This window comes from Rhipicephalus sanguineus, chromosome 3 (genome assembly GCF_013339695.2).
Source record: "Rhipicephalus sanguineus isolate Rsan-2018 chromosome 3, BIME_Rsan_1.4, whole genome shotgun sequence".
Taxonomy (NCBI): domain Eukaryota; kingdom Metazoa; phylum Arthropoda; class Arachnida; order Ixodida; family Ixodidae; genus Rhipicephalus; species Rhipicephalus sanguineus.
In genome coordinates this window covers 131,853,208-131,871,527 of record NC_051178.1, presented here as the reverse complement: position 1 = coordinate 131,871,527, position 18,320 = coordinate 131,853,208, and the positions used below count along the sequence as shown (strand labels likewise).

At 46.7% G+C, this 18,320-nt stretch overlaps 1 protein-coding gene across 1 annotated transcript in view; it reads left to right on the top strand.

The window, feature by feature from the left end:
• LOC119387153 (luciferin 4-monooxygenase) overlaps positions 1 to 16,005 on the top strand; it is a 40,072-nt gene extending 24,067 nt beyond the window's left edge. The window contains exons 2-10 of the mRNA XM_037654459.1: positions 491 to 626; positions 3,775 to 3,976; positions 6,905 to 7,008; positions 7,627 to 7,826; positions 8,610 to 8,781; positions 9,644 to 9,928; positions 12,116 to 12,260; positions 12,907 to 13,164; positions 15,557 to 16,005. Coding sequence (XP_037510387.1) covers positions 501 to 626; positions 3,775 to 3,976; positions 6,905 to 7,008; positions 7,627 to 7,826; positions 8,610 to 8,781; positions 9,644 to 9,928; positions 12,116 to 12,260; positions 12,907 to 13,164; positions 15,557 to 15,723 — 1,659 coding nt within the window. The 5' untranslated portion in view covers positions 491 to 500 and the 3' untranslated portion in view covers positions 15,724 to 16,005. The remainder of the gene's footprint in view (positions 1 to 490; positions 627 to 3,774; positions 3,977 to 6,904; positions 7,009 to 7,626; positions 7,827 to 8,609; positions 8,782 to 9,643; positions 9,929 to 12,115; positions 12,261 to 12,906; positions 13,165 to 15,556) is intronic.
• The last annotated feature ends 2,315 nt before the right edge of the window (positions 16,006 to 18,320 follow it).

Here is an 18,320-nt window from a genome sequence, read left to right as displayed (position 1 = left end):
AATGCGCCTTCATGTAGCCTCCGTTACGTGTTTGGCGGTGGCTCAGTTGGCTAATCTCCCGCCAGCCATCGGCGCGGAGCGAGAGGTCATGGGTTCGACTCCTGTCAATGGAACTTTTTCTTATGGTTTGTTTTTCTTTGCCATGTGATGGCATTCACTTTGCTGACATATTTCCGTGACGGAAATACGTCATGAAAGTCTTGGTGGACACCGGCATAAAACGCTTTGGTATTAAAAAAAAAGATGAACACAATGACAGCGGCCGACGACGTGTTTTGCAACGCCCCTTTCCCGCCTCCTGTCCCTGCTCCCTTTCTTAGATCTTTCCTGTCTGCTTTCGCCATCGACTCTACGGTGAACAAGGAAATCCTAAATTGGTTGAATAAACGAGACAGCTGTTAGACACTTACGCCGCGACATTTTTCACATATATGCATTGTTTGTAAAGAAATACCTGGTGTGGGAGCTGACAACATCTTGTCTTCGACAGTTCACCGAACATGCGAGCACGCATAGAAGCTGGCATCGTGTACTCACCTTATACCTACAGTCCGCTCGCATACGACGGAGCGCTCTACGGCTCTCTCATGGAACGACTAACGGCGCATGGATCAACGACTGCTTTGGTAAGACTTCGAACGAAATAGCTTGGAAGACTAAAGTGATTTGCTTTGAGGAGCGCGCTCCAGACATCGAGGCATATCAATGATTGTAATATGAAGATAACGGTTATTACATTTCGCAATATGCGCAGTGCAATCTACGTAATGAACTCTGTATGCCCTTAAACAGCGTTCCTTTAGTGATTTCAACGAATATTTAACCACATGTTCAGATAGAAGATTAAAGTTCACATCCCTAAGGTGTAAGTTAAGGGCAATGATGCAATACGCAATGCAGTGGAGCTTTATTTCTAACGAACTGGCGGATGCGGTGCAAATAGTCCGACATGTCCGGTAGTTCCATATTTCGACACTAGCTCATAACAAGCATGGTGTTCCTGTATGAAACACAATGATGCATGCCTGAGTCGATGTTTGATACAGCGTCCCAAGGAAGCGGCATTGTTAGAGTGGGTTAGTTTGATTTGGTCAGTTCTAGTAAGTTCGATTAGTTGAAGAAGGCAACGACATGCGTTATTACTGGCGCCTTTGGGTGTTTAGGTTGTCAAAGTTAACGGACTGCTTTTGACGTCGTCGTGAAATAATTTTTGCAAGATTCAGAGTTTGCAGGAGCAGTTTATACTGCAGTTCAAGGTGTGTTGCAACGTGTGTTATAACGTTGTATATACTGTACGTATCGTACTGTGTACAAGTGAACTGTAGGTGACTGACACAAAGCAAACATTGTGCTTTTTTACGGACAACAAGGTCCTTTCAACTTTCTGTGAACGAAGTGTCCGCGTTTCAATATATTTTCTCATTTATATTGTTTGTCTGTTTGCCAGTGCGGGGAAGCTTTTGCTGTGTACAGTACCGTTCTTGTTGTTTGTTTGAAACCGGACTATCGTGGACATGCTCTGCTAGTCTAAGAGAGCAGGAGTAGCGAGCATAACATGGTTTGCTTGACACGAGGACACTGTCGGTATTGCGGCGGTGAAGTTTTGGCCATTTGCTACTTAAATATAGCAGATATTAAGTAGCAAATATTAAGTATTAAGACGCAAACATTAAGTATGGTAGCATGTATAGATAGCTGGCCTAACAGTAATGAACACGTGCGGTCATATACGGTCATATAATGTAGATCAAAGCATCTCCCCTTTCTCTGTCAGGAAACTGCTCCGCTGAGACACTTGCCATGAGAGACCACGGCCCAGGCCCGTAGCCAGGAATTTTTTTCGGGGGGGGGGGGGGGAGGCACTTGCTGAAAACCTTGACTATTTGAGAAAAACACATATTTTGATTATTCATTTTTGGTAAAAACACCTACTTCACCAAAATTTCGGGAGGGGGGGGTCCGGGCCCCTAGCCCCCCCCCAACTTGGCTACGGGCCTGCCACGGCCGGACTGGAAAGGCGCGCGAGCGTTCCGACCGAACGCTCGCGCGCCTTTCCAGGCCGGCCGTAGTCTCACATGGCTCACATTTTCCACTTCGTCGCTGAAAACTTAGCTTTTGTGAAACGAGCTACAAGCCGCGAATGTTACCTTCAAGAGAGAGAGAGAAAGCTCCTTACTGAAGTACAGAGAATTCTACTGGCGAATTTAATTTGGCGCCTACGTGCTACTGTGTAAGGAAAAGTGGACTAGGGACAAAGGCCCTAGGAGCAGGAGGGAAGGAAAGAACGGTCGCGCTATGTGCAGGTGAAATATTAAACTTAACGGGTGTGACGTAGGCCACTTTAGGGTTTATCAATTAAGTTATTGTCCTCGATAAAAAAAAAATTAAGACCTGACGTTGCCGTGAAGGAGAAGGCATAGGTCTAAGTATTTTCCCGATATCTAGAGGTACTTGGGAAGATGAGCGCATTATACTTTGGAGATAAGTTCTTTCATCTCTGTACGCCTGACATTCTAAAAAAATATGTATATATACATATTCTACTGTTTCTCATGCATCAGTGCTGTCACAGTATGCGTCAGTGGTCAAACCAAGGCGGGACGTGTAGCTATTGGACAATGTGGCGTTTAGGCGAAGACGGTGATACTGTTGCAAGGTTACAAGGAAGGTGACGCGAAAGTTGATCTTAAAGGGCCCCTAAACCACCCAGAGGTCGAAATTTAGTTGTGTTGCAGTTGTGCACGAGTCTACAACGAACACGCAGCCGTGAGAGGTTTTCGAAACGGTGCTTACACGCGTTTGATGACCCGAAAGGGGCCCTCGCTCGTTTCCCTCTTTCCTTCGCTATGCTCCGCTCGTCGACTCCTCTCTCCCCCTGGCCGAGTGTTCCTGCTCGTTGTGCGAGGAGGAAGAGCAGCAACCTGCGAGCGGACAAACAGGTGTTGTAGGTGACGAGCAGACGACATGTTGACGTCACGGCGAACCGTTGAGGAGTCGAGGAGTGCCGAAAGGTACGGAGGGGAGAATGGACTGTTTCTTGGAACTTGTGGGGCGGCCGCGGCTCTTAGCGCTGCCGCGTTCGGTTTATTGTGACGGCATTCTGAAGTCGATGCGCGCGTTTACTTGAAATGTTAAAACAATTATCGTAGGTGGTTGAGGGGCAATTTAAGTCAGGGTCTATGGAACGGAGGAAGAGATTTTGAGGTGAAATATTCCATAATCGGTCATAGTGTTATTGTGGATTGATTGGGGCAGTTTTATACCAGATATTTTTTTAAACGAAAAAAAAAGACAGTTCCTTCGCAAGGGCGAAGCAATGAATGCGATAGCAACAAGTTGGAATGTGATACGAAGGAAGGCTAGCGGCTAACTCTTTTGGAGCCGATCTCGCGTAATTCTACAAAATGCTAGTTTAAGCGAATACGGCCGCTCCAGGGTACGAAGCGGTTTGTGTGCTGTCTGTCGTCTCAACGCGAAGTAAGCGGTGAGACGACAGACAGCACGGAAACCGTGCACAGACGGCACGTATATGAGCCGTCTGCTGATGTCGGTCGAGATAGCGCTCGCGACCACGCCCTCGTGATCGATGTTCGCAATTGCTGCTCGAGCGAAGCAGTCGCCTTGTTCATACTTGTTAAAAAAGAAGGCAGCAAGATTAGGCAATGTTTAGCGGAGCGACTACATGTATCTCTAATATGACTACTAAAATTACGAAGTGTATAGTTGCTTTTATGTTGTGTGCATTCTACAGATAGTATTTGTGCATTCCCACAGGTATGCGGACACGACAAGCTGACTTACTGGGAGCTGCGAGATAAACTGCAACACTGCGCTGCAGGATTCCACCGGCGAGGCATTGGCAAAGGCGATCGGGTCTTCGTGCACATCGACAACTCCATCGAAAGCTTTGTCGCTGTCTGCAGCGTTCCACTCACGGGAGCCACTTTAGTGTCATCCGACATCATGTGGAGAGAAGGTGAGAGAACGCGCGTGCCCTCTAACTTGTACATGGTACTCACTGTAAGGAACTATTGGTTTCAACAAATTGTTTTGGCAGCACGGCACATCGAAAAGCTGGTCGAAAATCGTCAACTCAGACAAAAGTAAGAATGCCGCTGATCGTGGGTTTCGTGAAGACGAATTGATGTCTTGGCCGCTCCTTTCAATCTTTCGTAATCTTGTTCTCGATAAGTATAATTTTTCTTTGCTACGCTAATTAGTTTTTCCCTTGAAATTTTGTTGCTGTACATTGTGGGTAGAAAAGTAACATTCTTCGGTACAATAGTGAAGGATTTACAGCGTAGTCGCTAAGAAAAATACATTGCTCCGGCGGCCTGAATCTGCTGTAGGACTGTGTCAACCGTTTCAACAATGCTAGAGCAGGAGCTGAATTCAGTTCATTGCACGCGAGCGCTTTTTGCAGCTGAATGGACAGTCAGAATTGGCTGTAAATGTTAATCTTACAAACTAGCATAACTTCTTTTGTGAACATAAACTCAGGATCTGATTTGCCCTAAGTGGGCACACGGGGAAGATGAACGTAATTACATGTTTGCGGAAAAATAGTTGCGTCAATTAAAATGAGAAGCTCAAAACATGAAAAAAAAAAAGCCGGCAGATCCCACGCATTGTGGGAATCGATGTAATGCGAAGCAGCCAGCAAAGAGCTGCATACATCGTCTTGTATGTCATTGAGGAAAATGCGTGACATGGTTTTCATGTTAACTCCTATTATTTATGTTCGTCACACAGTAACGTCGCGCAATACCAACTTCGGGGTTGATTAAGCTAGAGAAACGGCCGCCAGCGCCCCATGAGCGTGGCACGCAAGTCATGCTGTACATGACATACGTGTCATGACTTTCATGTTAACTCGTGTTATTTATGTTCCTCACACGGTCACGTCGCAAGATACCAATTTTGGTGTATATCAAGCTAGCGAAACGGCCGCCAGCGCGCCATGATCGTGGCACGTAAGTCATGCTGTACATGACATGCATGTCATTATTTTCATGTTAACTCGTGTTATTATGTTCGTCACATAGTCACGTCGCGCAATACCAATTTCGGGGTAGATCAAGCTAGCGAAACGGCCGCCAGCGCCCCATGAGCGTGGCACGTAAGTCATGCTGTACGTGACATACGTGTCATGATTTTCATGTTAACTTGTGTTTTTATGTTCGCCACACAGTCACGTCGCGCAAAACCAATTTCGGGGTAGAGCAAGCTAGCGAAATGGCCGCCAGCGCTCCATGAGCGTGGCACGTAAGTCATGCTGTACATGATATGCGTGTCATGATTTTCATGTTCACCCGTGTTATTTATGTTCGTTACACAGTCACGTCACAAGATACCAATTTTGGTGTATATAAATCTAGCGAAACCGCCGCCAGCGCCCCATGAGCGTGGCACGTAAGTCATGCTGTACATGACATGCGTGTCATGATTTTCATGTTAACTCGTGTTATTTATGTTCATTACACAGTCACGTCGCGCAATACCAATTTCGGGGTAGATCAAGCTAGCGAAGCCGCCGCCAGCGCCCCATGAGCGTGGCACGTAAGTCATGCTGTGCATGACATGCGAGTCATGATTGTGATGTTAACTCATGTGTTTATGTTCGTTACAGTCACGTCACAAGATACCAATTTTGGTGTATATAAATCTAGCGAAACCGCCGCCAGCGCCCCATGAGCGTGGCACGTAAGTCATGCTGTACATGACATGCGTGTCATGATTTTCATGTTAACTCGTGTTATTTATGTTCGTTACACTGTCACGTCGCGCGATACCAATTTTGGGGTAGATCAAGCTAGCGAAACCGCCGCCAGCGCCCCATGAGCGTGGACGTAAGTCATGCTGTACATGACATGCGTGTCATGATTTTCATGTTAACTCGTGTGTTTACGTTCGTTACACTGTCACGTCGCGCGATACCAATTTTGGGGTAGATCAAGCTAGCGAAACCGCCGCCAGCGCCCCATGAGCGTGGACGTAAGTCATGCTGTACATGACATGCGTGTCATGATTTTCATGTTAACTCGTGTGTTTACGTTCGTCACACAGTCACGTCGCGCAATACCAATTTCGTGGTAGATCAAGCTAGCGAAACGGCCGCCAGCGCTCCATGAGCGTGGCACGGAAGTCATGCTGTACATGACATGCGTGTCATGATTTTCATGTTAACTCGAGTTTTTATGTTCGTCACACAGTCACGTCGCGCAATACCAATTTCGGGGTAGATCAAGCTAGCGAAACTGCCGCCAGCGCTCCATGAGCGTGGCACGTAAGTCATGCTGTACATGACATGCGTGTCATGATTTTCATGTTAACTCGTGTTATTTATGTTCATTACACAGTCACATCACAAGATATCAATTTTGGTATATATCAAGCTAGCAAAACGGCCGCGAGCGCACCGTGAGCGTGGCACATAAGTCATGCTGTACATGACATGCGTGTCATGATTTTCATGTTAACTCGTGTTATTTATGTTCGTCACACAGTCACGTCGCAAGATACCAATTTTGTTGTATATCAAACTAGCGAAACGGTCGCCAGCGCACCATGAGCGTAGCATGTAAATCGTGCTGTACATGACATGCGTGTCATGATTTTCATGTTATGACTTGTCATTTATGTTCGTCATACAGTCATGTTACGCCACACCAATTTTGGTGCACATTCGATGAACCAAGCGACCTTGAGAGCACAAAGTCGTAGGCGGCTAGATAGATAGATAGATAGATAGATAGATAGATAGATAGATAGATAGATAGATAGATAGATAGATAGATAGATAGATAGATAGATACGCTCAAAGTCGCAGAAGTTCGCTAAGAAATGCTTCGCATTTAAAAAAAAACAAACAGCGCTGCGTCCTTTTTTTTTTTTTTTTTTTCAGACGACATTATCGACAAAATTGAGAGGTCTGGTGCCACTCACGTTCTTTCCGACGCAAGTCACATCGAAATGTTCACTCGAATCATTAGCCGCTGCAATATCAAGGTGAGCGTGCGAATTTCTCTGGCAGATATCTTTTTTGTCTGACATTGTTGCTTGGTGTTATCGGAGATTATTTCGAAGTAAAGGAAAAAGAAAAAGCTTCCACTGAACTTTTCTGGCTGAGCAAGAACTTTTTTTAAGTATGTAATGTTCGTTTAAGTGTATCCTTTTGTTTTCCGCACCGAAAGTATAACTTCTCACGCACATCCCGCCTTCCAAGTATCAAAATGTATTGTCACGCAGCCCGAAAAAAAAAAAAAGGTCCCATTTCGCGGCAGCACTGCAACGGTACAGTAGTCCCGCGTCTGCGCGCCTCGGCGTGGCTTTCGCGCAGTTTGTAAGCGCTGAAGTGTACATTTGTCGCTTAAGTTTACTCTATGAACGAATGAATCAGCGATGTTGCGTGCTCACATTTGTCGTTCATGTTCGTCGAGTGCTGTTCTATGAAACTTTAGGATCCTAACCTAGAAGGCCCCAGAAAAGGCTGTTATGCCGTGTGTGTCTAACTATTGCAGAGTCAGAAATGCGTCGACCAAGCCGACCAATATGTTTGATATAGGCTTGCGCTTATTTTCCCGCTTAGCCATATTCTCCTTCTGGCGTCGTTTTTTTTCCTAGCAGAAGGTGTTTGTAGTGGGTGAGAAGAGATACGGCTTCAACAGCGTCTTTGAATTTGTCGGAAATGACGAATCGCTGAACGAAAACGAAAAGTTTGATTATGGCGACTGCACTTTCGTGGAGTGGACCACGGGCACAACCGGTGCATCGAAAGGCGTCGAGTATCGTGAAGAGCGCTTCCTGCGACAAATCTCATGCGTTGTGTAAGTAGACACGTTTCTTCTTCTTCTTTCATTTCAATTATGCGCGCCAACTATACAGATAGAGCCCGAACGCTGCTTATAACAACTGGTGACAATCCGCCATCTCTACGTTTCTTTTTATTGCGATGAGGCTTGCCCTTAAGGCCTACTACTTGGTGTGTATATGTGTATTAGATGTGCGCTGTAAGGCCCGTGTTGTGTATGAATTGAAGCTGTGTCTTGTAGAATCTGTTACATGTATCCAGCGGTCGCAGCTGGTCATGACACTGCAGCGAAGGCCGGCTTGCAGAAGTAGATGGGAGCGTTGCGATCGTAACCCTCGACATGTCCATATTAGATGGTGTGCATCTGCTTCCACCACTTCGACGGAGCAGTACGGACACGTGGCACCCAGCGGTAAATACGACCATTTCCACGTTGAGAGGGCAGCCGGTGCAAAGGCCACCCCGACCCGAAGCGTCCTCAGCACGACTTCCTCAGGCCTAGTTAGACGAAGAGCACACGGTGGGATCAGAGGGCGTATACGTCCTGCCGGAGAAAACTTTTGCGTGCTATCCGATCAGTGCTCGCTGAAATACAGTCCGCTTAGTGAGCTCTAAAAGCATCGCCTCCCACCAGCTGCAGAGAATCTGGGCCTTTGCTAATACCTGCTCTCGACTTCTGCCAAGACTATAGACACAGCTGCTCTCGTATACAGTTATATTGTGACGCGTTCTCTATAAACGCGAGATTGCGTAAAATGCGTCCGATGAACTAACGTTCTTGAACTCGTTTCTTCTTTAGCGGTGCCGAGATGTTTGCTTGCAATGACGTCTTCCTGGGCGACTGCAATATTTCCTGCCTCATGGTGTTCTTCCTGTGGCTTCTGGCGCTTCACCTTGGATCGACCATCGTGATCAGCCGAACGTGCGACGCTGTGCCTCTTGACCTTTTCGATGTCATAAAAGACTGTAAGGTGCCGAATCATGCATTTGGACGACAGCACAACTACTTTCATTCCGTTCCTTTGTGTTATTGCAATCAGATCACGACAAAACTGCTTAGCAATATATGGAGCCGGACATGCTAAACTGTTTGCATTTGGTCATTTGGGAGCGTGTGCGGCGCGTGACTGTGACAAAAAGAAAGCCTTTTCGCCCCAGAACTTTCGGACCCTTCGTAACACACGATTTGTAGACGAATGCGAAGGTTTTATGCAGCAATCCAAATTAACGCATGGCCTAAATTCTGTGCATCTTACGCGTCGTATTCTGGCGTTAGATAGAGCTGTTAAAAAAAGGGCTTTGTATATGCTTTATATATCTACTGCTACTGCTAATGATTACTAGTGGCAGGCCCGTAGCCAGGAATCTTTTTTCGGAGGGGAAACACTTGCTGAAAACCTTGACTATTTGAAAAAAGACACCTATGTTGATTAGTTAATTTTGGTAAAAGCACCTATTTCACCTAAATTTCGGTGGGGGCCCGGGCCCCTAGCCCCCCCCCCCCCCCCCCCCAGGCTACGGGCCTGACTAGTGATATTACTACACTAACAGTTAATACTATAATACTGCTATTACTACAACCAATAGTGATCCGGACTGTTATCCTTATGGGTTTTCCTTTATAGCACATATAATTCCAACGCTACCACAAGTAACCTGAACACAAAAACTATCAATTTGAAGATGCGTGGAGAAACTCATGGCCACAAGCTGCACGGCTGTTTAAAACACTGGCCGCAATTCAAGCGCTAATCAATCAATCGAGAAGTTCACCTATTAGTAGCGTATAGGCCTGATTGTGATGCAACACAGATTTCTGCATTGTCTTCCCAGGCAGTGACGATAGTGAGCTTCCCTTCGAGGCTAAAGCGGATGCTAAACTTTATGAAAACGTCCGAGGACTGGGACATTGCTTTGAGAAAATCACTGAGGAGGATCATCATTGTTGGCTCCGTGACACCACCAGCGCTGGCAGAAGAGCTGGCGAGCACATTCCAGTTGGACGAGCTTCGCAGCTGCTACGGCATGTCGGAAGCCGGAGGATTTATGGCTGTTCCTCCTAAGGGAGAAGTGTCTGGCACGAACGCCGGTTTCCCAATACCTGGTGCCAGGATGAAGGTAATCTCGCTCGGTTACAACGGCGTCTTATTTTGTTTGCTCTCTCCAGACTGATGGCGTTGGAGTGTTTGGTTTTGGGCTTAGGCTGTGTGCCCTATATGAAACTAGAGCGAGGCTCTGCCCGGCTTGCACTTCTTGCACGCGAAAACACCGCCTCGAAGTGAGGATACGCGCACAGTACATCGCGGCTACGAGTATATATGTGCAAAAAAGAAGTAAAAAAGACATAAAAAAGGGGAAAATGAGAGATAGGTTACGCACGCACGCGCACTAACACACATAGGCACACACACACACGCACACACACACACTTTTCCCTCATGTTCTAAAATACGCATAAGTATATAACCAGAAGCCAGATGTATTCTTATTCCTGATAAGGACCGGACCCCGGTCGAAACGTCGAGAATAAATCATTCCTCTTTGTTTTTTAAAATGATGATTAATAATTGACGAAGAGTCTTCACGTCGTTCGTTCGTTATCCTATATTACGCTTATAGGGGTCATGAACCACCTTCCGGGCTTCGTGAGAAAACACATCCCGCGAAAAGCAGACATTGCTATAAACAGCTCAGCCAAATCTTGCAGTCGTGTGGGGCAAGGAGAGTTCAGAACCGGAGATCGAAGTTGCCATTTTCTCAAGCGCGCTCTCTTCATACAAAGAAAGGCCCGTTCTCACTCTCTTCGGGGGGCGGATTGCCTGCTGTTTGACGTCGAACAACAGATGGCCTTCTTTTGGCCAACAGCCGACATAAATCAAGAGCGGCGTTTGGATCAAATGCGCTTCTTGTCACGGAGCACGGCCAGATGCTGGCGCCACGCACCATATAGTGTGCTAACGTTACACAGTAGCCGCACTCGCGCACACGAATCACAGCTGGAGAGCGATCGCGTTTCATGACGCGCACTCACGTAACTTCCTTGTCCCGTGCCAAAAACTCCGTTATTCCGCTCGTCCTTGGCGGAACGGACAATTTTACGGCAATTTTACGGACAATTTTACGGTTTTACGGCAATCGATTCGTGAAGCAATAAACTGCAATACTGAGATAATTCGATGATTACTTGGAAAAGTGGTTCAGGACCCCTCCCGTTGTCTCCCGTTGGAGGACTAATATTAATGAGCACTAACAGACAATAATGCCAAGGAAAGTATAGGGGACGTTATCTGTAGCAATTAGGATATAAATGTGAAGAAAGTGGACGAAAAGATAACTTGCCGCCGGCAGGGACCGAACCTGCGACCTTCGAATAACGCATCCGATGCTCTACCACTGAGCTACGGCGGCGGTCATCCTCCCGTCCACTTTATGGGGTATATATATACATTTAAACCTAGGAGTGTTACTCAGCGCCGATCGCAGCCATGGCGGCGAGTGTGGAACACTCTTTTTTTCTGCCTGTTTGCGTCGCGTAGCATGTGGACTTTTTACGAGCCGGCAGCTGATCAATAATCCCTCGTATACTACCTGAAGGCATTAAGTCTGCCAGAACGAGACCCTCGCTATGAATGAAGAAAAGAAGACTTTTAAGGGCTCGTATTTCGACGTGATGGAAGTACCTGTGAAACATGCACGTTTTCAAACAAACTAATAGTTTCTCGCCCTCCTGCTTTTATCGCAAATTATATGGACAGTCTCGGCTGGTTTTTGCCGTCGCCGTCGTCATGCGCCGTATATATATATATATATATATATATATATATATATATATCCCAAAGAAAAATAATTCAGAAAAATGCTTCCGAGGCGCGGAATGGAACCAGCGACCTCTCGCTCCGCAGCGCGTGGCGCTAACCACTACGCCACAAAGCGCAGATCCTTGAAGCAGCTAACGGCGAGCGTTATATGCACACCCTTTACCGCTGGCAGGACTTAGAGACGGCAGGCGATAATAAGCGTTTCTTCATTACCAGCGAGATGGCGCGAGGAGCGCAACGAGCGCATTTAAAAGTCGTCGACCAACTCGCTCGCTTCTTCTAATACTTGCGCAGGGAGAACCTTGCCCTTCCGCTGTCTGCTTTCGCGGTAGTTGCTGCCGTGGGGTAGATGCTTCTGCAGGGTAGCAGCGCGTCCATCACGAGCCGCTTTTCTTGTTATCGCATTCATTGCTTCGTCCTTGCGGCGATACTGTGACTATTTTATTGTTCTTCCACTTTGCGAACTCTTCCCCTAATGTACTGACAGATAATAGATACAGTCAGCAGCAAGGTACTCGGACCCATGCAGTGTGGAGAAGTGCTCTTCGATACACCGCTCGCTGTGACTGGGTACTGCGGACATCTCGAAGATGCGACTGACTTCATGGATACGGAAGGCTGGATACATACGGGTAAATGACAACGAGACACTCATTTGATGAGAAGACGAGAGTTAGTCCCGATCCGCGAATTACAGACACGAGTTATATCAGCTAGCTTCGCACGTTTCGCAGACTTACAAAGATTTTGTACTTCGTAGGCAGCGAACTCAGCGACATAAACTATAGGCGACACGCTAAGCGTCAGGGAAGCCTCTTGCACTTACTCATCAGGATGCCTTTGGTGCCCCGATAGTTTTTGTCGAGTCACAGACGCACAGAACAGTTCGGGGGTTCTTGAATTAGTTCGCGTCGTGAAGTTCTGACAGGTACTATCAACAATTCTTTAATGTTATGCTATTAGCATAAGTATTAACACTAGGTTGGGGGACCAAATCCAGGCTTTGCCGTTGGATAGTTGAGAGGCTAGATCCTCGCGGTCCATCCGTACTCCTCGCCAAGCATGACGATAATCGTATGAACACTCGGCTGGCAATTAGAGAAATGCCACCCATACTTTCACAATTTCCAAGCATAAAAAAAACGCGCAATCAATAATGCGCAGACGATTTAAAGGCCGCAATGTCCTATTTAATTTTAGGTGGCGATTCAGCGATGTTCTACTCTTGTTGATAGCGCAAAGAATGACAGTCGTATTAATCATCAGGTGTCATTGCAGGTGACCTCGGGTACTACGATCACGATGGTAGGCTGTTTTTGTGCGGTCGACTGAAGACAATGCTCGTGTGCCAGACGAGGAAAGTATCGCCATCTGAGATCGAACATTGCCTAATGGGACACCCCGCCGTAGAAGAGGTATCCGTGCTAGGCATACCCTCTCCGTACGATGAAGAGTTCCCGGCTGCCTTGGTCGTCACGAAGCGCGGACATTCCCAAGACCAGCGACTCGCCGACGCGTTGAAGCATTACGTGGCAGGTGAGAATAAAAAAATTACGCCAACTTTACTCTGCGCATGCACAATGGCCAGATGAACTTTCCACACTATTCCCTTCTGGTGACGTCCAAGTACTTTGTCCGTGCTTAGTTACGAAGTGCGCCTACTTACTCGCTGTGATATTAGAACAGGCTGGACTATATTGTTGCCAGTGGAGGGCGTGTTACTCATTCACACGAGGGGGTTTTCTCCTATTTTTCGAGATACTACGAATGAAGGAAAACGGGAGAGATAGGAAAGGCAGGGTTGTTGACCTGTTTAGAATAACCGATATGCTGCCCTACAATTGGGAAATGGATGGGGGAGCTTGAAGCTCAGAAGAGTAACGAGAGAGAGAGAGAGAGAGAGAAGAGGAGGAGCACACACACAACGTCACAGCCCGTCAGTATTTTGCGCTATAAGGCATCTCTGTCAGTCTACAGCCTCTCGTGTAAGTCTGTTGTCCTTCATATTTTTAGCAATGTCTTCGTTGCCTTCATCCTCGATGACTTTTCAGGATTTCTCGCATACATAGCACGCTGTCTGCTCCTCTCACGCCGCGTCTTTCCCGCTTGCTTGTAGATGTTCGTTTGACTGCAGGGTCGCTTTTGTTTTCCTGCCCACTTGCCTTACATTGCGGTGTACTTGTTCCGGAGCGACGTATACTGCGACTCGTGGCAGTCTCCAGTGAGGAATGTTTTTGACCTTATCTGCTTCCTTATATTTCGGCTGACTGCGTGCTCGTGAAAGACATGGCGTGAAACAGGGGCCTTATGAAGAGACACGGCAGAATCGGGCAGTGTCGCGATGCCCAATGAGCACGTTAGAGTTTCGAGGTCAGTTGACATCGTCTCAGTTCCTCGTAATGAGTACATTATGCACCTTTACTTTCTTTACTCATGTGCAGCACCAACCACCAAGGTCAATCAACACTAGTGTTTAACTACGCTATTTGCAGAGTTTCGCTCCCGATTGAAAAGCTATTATTATAAATATAGCGCACTTTTAACCTTTAAAGGGACCCTAACCAACCTCTTAAAATACAAATAACGATCGTGTTATTCTCTCCAGGCATTTGCCGTCTTTTCGGCGCAATTCGTGACGCCAGCAGTCTGTTCACGTGAGGTCATGAGAAAATAAGCTCTCGATTGGTGCCTGTACGTGGGGCGCCAGTTGTGTATTGTTTAGTGTCCTGCTTTATCATGCAGCAGCACGCCCGCTCTGCCTTGTCTCGCACGGCTATCGTGCGCGATCAAGTGATATATCACTTCGTTTTGCACGTTTTACACGCAGATGTAACAGCGTGTAGCCGATCGCCGAAAAGCGCGAAATCCTGACAGGCTCTACGCTTAGTACTGACATTGTTCACGTCTTTTAAAGACGATAGTCTTTCTTGGGGAACTTAAACGCAGAAATTTTGGTCTGTCTGTCTGTTTGTCTGTCTGTCTGTCACCCGGTTCAGCCATCCGGCCAAAGTTGAACCACTTGCTTACCGCCCACCCATCTTGAACTGGTACGGCTGTTCATACATGTGAACGTTGTCGATCAAAAAGTAAATATTACGCGTGTCTGAGGCACAAAATCACTAGGTTAGGTGGTGTGTTCCTTTAATAGAAAATACATAGATACATAATTCTAAAGACCCTAGTTTCTTAAGCTGCGCTGAAAATGCGACGTGCCGACGAAAGCCCTCTGCCACGAAGGAAGGAAAGAACTTTCCTCCTCCGTGCCCTCTGCACAAGCTCGTTTCCCGACGTAGTGCCATATGGTGCCCATATCTCACGCAGCGTAGAATTACTGCATATGTTACCTTTAGGTATCAGAGTTGCGCATCTGTCTTCCACACGCCGCTAGCAACCATGCGTTGCGGAGAAGCTGACGCTGGGGCCAATTTTTGTATTTCTCGATGGCGCCGCTGCAGCGAACTGGATTGACACTAGTCATTCACATTAAGGTAAATCACCGGTCTTCGACACGCCAAACATGTCGACCGGTGACCCGGTAGGCATGTCGCCTGCAAAAAACGGAGTTTGCAGCGAAGCACGCAGATACGCGGCCAATTTTTATGAACAAATAAGAGGCGAGGAGGAGACAGCACCTGTAGGAAGTGTAGTGAAGGCGAAAAAAGACCTTCTCATGATGGCACTTGGAAGCGCAAAACACACAAGATACACAAGAAGCACTAGACAAGACTTGTGTATCTTGAGTGTTTTGCGCTTCCGGATCATTACAAGCTCGCCCAAGTATCTGTTCTTCTAAACCATTCTCGTCTCGTAATGACTTAGGGACCCTATACGGATTGTTCTGGCGGTCGTGTTGACCAATTCACTGTCGCGATCGATCGTCGTGTCCGCGGAATCTTGACTTTAGCATTATTCGTGTTCACTCGTTCAGATCGAATGGCTTCATTCATGCACCTGCACGGTGGAGTCTACTTCGCCGAAGCATTACCGAGGAACACCCGTGGGAAGGTTCGAGCCACCTCACTTCGAGAATTGCTCGGAACGCTGCGCAGAATGGACAGCACGGACGAAAGTACCGCAGGCGATTGCATCTACTAGAAGTGCTTCGGGTTCGGCGTCAACGTCCTGCCTGCCATTACTTAAATGCAGGACCTCCGAGGCCTTGTCTTGAACACCGTTGGCGTGGCAACGCCGCATACGTAGACGTTTGAACGTTCAAATTACCTGAGCGAGACACCGAGAATTACGCTTATTTCATTACAAGATTCCACCTGTGGCAAGTTGTTATCTTGTACACTTTTCATTTCTCTTTTACTTTTCAGTATTGTATTTCAATAAAAATTCTCACTTGATTTCTGCTATGGGGAAGTTCACTGTATGTAATAACTTCTCGATAAATTGTGTTCTCATATGATTAGAACAAGAACAACAGAAAAACAATCATCTTACTTATCGTCCTATCCTTTCTTGCTACGTGCTACGGAGTATTCCTAAACATAGAACTAGAGAGGCGAGTCTCTCATAACCCAGAGCTATCAAATTTTTATTTATAGCAGTTTGAAAGCAAGAAATATATGTTACTCGATACACGTAGATAAAGTTGCGGTAGTGCAATATACATTACATCGCTCTTTTCTGAGCAGTTACTTTTAACTTCTCTGCTTTTAGAACAGGAGACGTGCACATTTAGGATCCTGAATGCGCATGCACTGCTGAGAAAGATTCATTCAGGGAGGAATTAAATGGTGCGGTAATCGTTTCACAGTAACAGTGAAATGTCACACATTAAAAAAGGAGGTGGAAGCCCTCGTGGAATCACTCTTGTTGACGCCGACGTCTCGGGACGACGGTCAACGCCGACGGTCAACTTTTGCGTTTAATGAGGCATCTAAGGTTTTTGCCTTAAAGGGGCGGTACCATCAAATTTCGAGGGTACAACAAGCCTGTTGTGGGTTTCCTCTGTATGGAAGGACACTCCACACGAAGGGTCGGACACAGCCAACGTTTAGAATATATTTTAATTCACTTCCAAAGTGTACCTAAATGCCCATTCTCCCGCTCGAGGCCCATCGCTAGCACGCCAACACTGATGTAGCTCTATAGGAGGGGCAACGAAAGTTGTAGTGACGTCAAACCAGATCTGCTGTAGTGACGTGAGTGACCTCCGGACCTCCGCCACCTCTGGAACGTACGTACCGGCCAATCATCGGTTGCTGCATCACTCGCCGAGTTTCGATCGCTTCCTGGCTAAGTGCGTCACAACCTTGTGTGGTCACGTGACCAAGCCCCCTACACTGCTACGTCACTGCCCAACCTCGGCGCCCAGAAACCGAAACCGAAAGTTGTCCACTTAAAAGGCGATATTAAAGTGTTTAGCGAGAATACACGAATCTTGGTGCGTGTATCATGCTTCCTGGAGCTATAGGAAACGCTTACAGCAAAGAACGTTCAAGCCGCAAATTTCGTGGCACCAGCCCTTTAGAGGTGAGCATGTTTAGCTATCGTCGCTCGCAGACTGACCTAGCATGGCTGTCAGAATAACTAAAGTAGCCGACCATGTACGGAACCATCCGGGTTCTTTCGTTCTGCTGATCCAAATTCTTAGAGTTCCCAAATACATATACAAGTTGTTACCCCCCCCCCCATAATGCAGAAATCGCGCCTATTTAATAATTCTTATGGCCTTTTATTGGCAAGTAGTAGGGAGGACCGCCATTCGACGCGCACATTGTGGTCACCCCCCACCCACCTTCCCCCCCTTCCCTCCCCCCCCCCCCCCCGAGCACACTTATAAGCTAGAAAATTGTGTGCCTACACACTGTTATCGTCGAAGGGCACGCGGACCCATGCCAGGGTTTGCCCACAGTTGCAGTTTTACAGAAACAATAAAGTTGACAAGCATATATACGGAAACACGTTTGCATAACTAAGCATTTTGTCGTTTGCGATGCACGTTGCACATTTTCTTTCGCATAATAGACTCACGCGTACGACGTGGAAGCAGTACGAAAAAGAAACGAATAAAATAAGATCAATGTGGACAGACTTGGTACTTGAGTATGATGGGACATCACAGTTTGTAAGTGCTGGGTGTGTGCACTTACAAACGCATCGCATCATGTGTTCAGCACATGATACGATGCTTGCACATTTCCGTTCGCATAACAGACTCGCACATACGACATGGAACCAGTATGAAAAAAATTGCCGTAGCTCGCACTAAATGCGCAATGCTAAAGAGACAACGGCACCTGTGTAGTCCTGGCTTTTGCTGTTTCGTTGGGTGTTGCAATTTTTTTCTTTCTTCCTCTATTTCTTTCTTCTCTCTTCTCTCTGTTCTATGTCTTTTTTTGTCCGTTTATTTCTATTTATTTCACTCTCTTTCTCTTTCCAGTCTTTCTATCTTTCGTCCTCTTTCACCCCTTTCTTTCTATCTCTCACACTCTATTTCTTTCTCCCTCTTTCGTTGATCTCTTTTTCTCTCTTTATTTATCTTTCTGAATTTATTTCTCTCTATTTCTCTTTCTCATTCTTTCTGTGCTATGCTTTACTCTCTCCCCTCCTCCTTTCCCTCCAAACCATCACATCTCTCCTCCTCACGATCACTTTCCCTTCCCTGCCCTTTGCTACACTATACTACACAAGGCTATGCTGTGATCTGCTAGCGTGCCTGGATAGCCGAATAGTTTGCATTT